The 4,544-nt window shown below is 42.0% G+C and overlaps 1 protein-coding gene across 1 annotated transcript; it reads left to right on the forward strand.

Moving 5' to 3' along the window:
- The first annotated feature begins 2,345 nt into the window (after positions 1-2,345).
- LOC125541101 (50S ribosomal protein L28, chloroplastic) lies at positions 2,346-3,974 on the forward strand. Its single transcript, XM_048704584.1, has 2 exons — positions 2,346-2,649; positions 3,405-3,974. The coding sequence occupies exons 1-2, from the start codon at positions 2,469-2,471 to the stop codon at positions 3,635-3,637; spliced, it is 414 nt and encodes a 137-aa protein (XP_048560541.1). The 5' UTR covers positions 2,346-2,468; the 3' UTR covers positions 3,638-3,974.
- Positions 3,975-4,544: the final 570 nt, after the last annotated feature.

A 4,544-nucleotide genomic window follows, 5' to 3' on the forward strand; every position in this document is an offset into this window, starting at 1 on the left:
GCTTTGGCGAGAAGGTCAAAACCTGTTAGATGCAACCATGTGAAGCATGGACAGAACTGCCACCGCATAAACAGCCCAAAATATCAATCTAGCGTTTGTGTCTATGTGCGCCGTCTTGGTCGCTCATGCTGCTGGCTCGACCCAGCACGCTGCCACCATGTGAGTATCGACATGCTACAACTAAACTTGTACAAATGCCATTAATCGACTCGAACCATGATGTGAACTGTACATGTTTCAGGAATATTGAATTTAGAACTACATAGTGTTATGTATTGTCTTTGCTGTACAGTTCTATACTGAAGATTTGTAGTAAAACAACTCCATGGAAGAACTGAAGTTAGTCCATCCAAATTTATTTCAGTACGCTATGCACTCACAGAATATCTTTTATGAAGTTTGCATGTAACATCAACGTTTAGGACAGGGTATTAGAGATAATTACATGAGTACATATCGTCCCGGGCTATGAATTGAAGGTCAGGGGGTTACTAATGAAGCAACTCTTTCTGAATTGTTTGAATCCTTCAAACCTACAGCCATAACAATGAATCAAAATCTGACATCCACATTGTTCAGAATTGCTATCTAAAAACTTGTTAACCAAGAATTCCTATTAACTAAACAGAAAAATAACTAATTCTAATAGAGAGGTTTGGCCAAATCCAGATTGTATGAGGCATAGGTGAATCAATCTTATACAAAGCATTATACCCAGTATCTCATACAAAATTGGAATTTCTGAGGAAGGAGCAGAGTTGCTAAAAGGAATAATAGTAGATACAGGGAATAACTTATAGCAGCTTTATGCCAAATTCCTCTTATGCTTTGATCTAATGTTTCTTTCAGTTGGGTGGACGACTCTAAAGTGTGAGCACTTACGTGGGATTTTGCGTCTGCAATCTGACCATCAGTGCAGAGTGCATGACCCCAGGCAGCATTGTAGAAACGAACATGGGAGTCTGGTGCCGTGGAGATGCATAATTCGTATGACATGAGAGGTCTCAGGAGGAACATGTGCAGTTTCTATTCCTTGCAATGGTGAATGGGGTGAGTACCCCTTACTGATCGAAGCTCATCATCGAGAAGGTTTTCTTTTCCTTTTTCCGATTTTGAGGGCACCGGCGGAAGATCCGGGAGAAGAAACATGTGCGTCTGAGGGGCTGCCAAAGCACATCTTTTCATCCAATGGTTAGGTAGATCGATGGAAGAAGCCACTCATACTTTTGGCATAAAGTACAATGTGAAATACTTCTAAATCTAGATGTAGAAGTTCCAGCAGTTAGTTATATTTATACACGTGTCTTGCTAACTACAGCTTCTGTTTTCACGTCCATGGAGTGAAATTTCAACTATGAAGTACAACATATGCTAAAAAGAAAGATCTTAAAAAATTGCTACTAAGAACAAACACATGATATTGAACACGCTAAACTAATATCGAGAACTCGAGATAGACCTTATAATACCAATTAGTTAGTACTACTAACAGTAATAATCCCAAATGCAAAATTGTATAGAGTACACAATTCAATGTCAAGAATTCTTCTATCATTTCCTTGTCGTACCATATATAAAGGATCACAGCAATGGAGCGGCATGAACTGAACACCACGAAATATTAGAACACGTTAATTATACCTAAATTAAATACTAAGGGGAAATTACCATGCTTTTACCTATGGCCACAGCTTCCATGATGCCAGTACTTTGCACAATAGAAGCAATGGCATGTTATCATTGACAGTGAAAATAAGAGAGTGAACATATATGCATCATTTAGTAGAATAAAAATTCCTAGCGCTGAAGAGGAAATAATAGAAACATAAACATATTATGTAAGCAAAAAACATGATGAACGCCTATCGTCCTACTGTCAAAACTAAAAGCCACATTGATGATATTACAAATTAAATAGCTAACTGAGAACCAAAAATTAGAGCAGAAGTGTCAAGTTACAAACACATTAGAAATTTTATTTATAAATATAGGCACTACAAAAGTACAAAGTCCACATCAGTCTTGATTTACCTCATGTTAGCTTTTAGGTCCCATCCTATGCAAACGTGAATGGATCACCATAACATGATGGAAGTGGTCGTACTGAACAGTCGTGTGCAACCAACGACAAAAAGAAAAGGTGCAGCATGGAAGACAGACCTGCAAAGCACAGACCCTGCAGTACAGAATCGATGCAACATATTGACCATCAGTGCAGAGTGCATGACCCTGCAAAGCATAGACGTGATGTGGAGATTCAGGCAGGGGAGAGATTGATTTTTTCTGTGATGTGGATATTGAAATAGGGGAGAAAAAGTTGACAAGTGCTGGGCTGCGCAGAGCGGGAGTGGGCTGGCCCGCCTTGTTTCTTCTTCTTATCCTCCTCTTGCTTCCGCCGTGGTGGGTCTTCTTCTTATCCTCCTCTTGCTTTTCTTTCTTGTTCCGCCGTGAGAGCGCTGCATCCATCCATGGCGTCCATCTCCATGATGTGCTCCTACACCGTCTCCATGCCCGCCGCCGCCAGGGCTCCGCTCCGCCGCGCCAACGCCTCGCTCGGGTTCGCCACCTCGCAGCTCGCCGGCCTCAGCCTCGGCCTCACCTCCACGGCCACCGCGGTCTCCCTCCCCACCAAGAACACCATCGTCGCGCGTACGTCCCTCCCTCCCTTTGTTCCCCTGGCCTGGCAATTTTAATTCCTCACTTTGGTCCTCCCTCGGCCGGATCTCGGTGGTGTACATTTTGGGTTGCATTGCTCTGTCTTGTGCTGCTCTGCTCTTCTTCTTCATAGTTGAGTTCAGGCTTGAAACAAAAGTTGGGCAGGTAGGTAGATTAATTGGATGAACATTAGGTAGATTAATTGGGCAGCAAAGCATACATTCTTTCTTTCTTCCAAGGGCCATAACATAATTGGATTGGGTATGTACATAACTGGAGATGAGATGGAGGTCTGAGCCCGGAACTGGAGACTGTCTGTCCAAAATTGTTGCAGATATCCGAATTGCTCTTCTCTTCTCTTTGGATGCGCCTTGAAAATGAATGAATTGCAATGGTTGATGGTGATGGCTATAAACTCACACCTAGGTAGTGGTGTGGTGGTCAGATGCTAGTAGTTGTAGCCTCGCCCGAGTGGTTGTCAAGCTAAATGAATCGCTTCTGTTTCGACTAAATATATATATATATATGAATCGCTTGTGCTTTTTTTGGTCCTGTTTTATTTAGCTACAGACATTTATTTACATACATGCACTATTATCTTCCCAAAAATAGTATCTATCTATCTATCTATCTATCTATCTATCTATCTACCAGTTGAATGATTAATTCAATGGTTAAGAAAGAAAGAAAGAAAGAAAGAAAGAGGCATTGATGAATGAAGGAATGATCTGAATCTGATGTGGGTTCAGGCCGGATCTGCCCCTTCTTGGAGAAGAAGACGAACCGGGCCAACAAGGTGTCCTTCTCCAACCACAAGACCAAGAAGCAGCAATTTGTGAACCTGCAGTACAAGAAGCTGTGGTGGGAGGCCGGCAAGCGCTACGTCAAGCTCCGCCTCTCCACCAAGGCCCTCAAGACCATCGAGAAGCACGGCCTCGACGCCGTCGCCAAGAAGGCAGGGATCGACCTCAACAAGAAATGAAATGATCGATGAGCCATAGTTAAGGCCTCCTAGCAACAACATCTTCTTGATTTCCTCACATCAACCATTTCAATGTAATGTGGTATGCAAAATGGATTTATGTCCAGTTTTCCTTTTCTCCCCTTTTGTGTCGGTTCCTTCCTTCCTAGTGCGATTTGTGCAAGTAACCTTATAAATGCCCATTTTCCTTGATGAGTTAGTTGATGTTAAGCATCATACCGGATCATCGTCATCATCATGTATATGTAGTTGTGCAGTTGGTTTGTGCCTTTCAGCTGCAAACCAACCTGATGTTTTATGATTGATCAGGGAAGGATGTTTTATGATTCTTGGTTCAGATGTGGAGTATCCGAGTCAGAGAAATGGTAGCTAAACATGAATTAAGAGGCTGGCAATTTAGTCAGTTAATGCTAAGCATCATACTTAGTACTGCTAGTGTGGATCAACATGTGATTGTGCAGCTCTCCGTTGCTCCCAAATTGATGTGGAAAAAAGGAATTCTTCCTACTATCGTTGTTGGTTCAGCTTCGGCACAAAGAGAACGAAGCTGCAGAGAATCAATGGGGATCTGCATGTCTCCAAATTTTGAGCGATTTTCTAGTTTATTACTCTGGATCTACCTTTAGTAGTAGTACATAAATAAAATAGATTAAGATTGTTTCCGTTCAACAATCTGTTGATACTAGTCATTTGTGAGATGATGGTAACACATCGTAGGAGGAAGCAAAATCCGCAGCTGTTAATTTGGCATCAGTATTGAGTAATCCTTCAAAATATTCAACGACACTACAGCATATGAATTCAAGATCATCCACAAAAATCGGAAAAGATTACGTGCTTTTACCCCCACACACACCCCGCACCGTAAACCCGGGTAGATACATTACTCATGCCATGTCCCCGCAAT

Source organism: Triticum urartu, chromosome 1 (genome assembly GCF_003073215.2).
Source record: "Triticum urartu cultivar G1812 chromosome 1, Tu2.1, whole genome shotgun sequence".
NCBI classification, from domain to species: domain Eukaryota; kingdom Viridiplantae; phylum Streptophyta; class Magnoliopsida; order Poales; family Poaceae; genus Triticum; species Triticum urartu.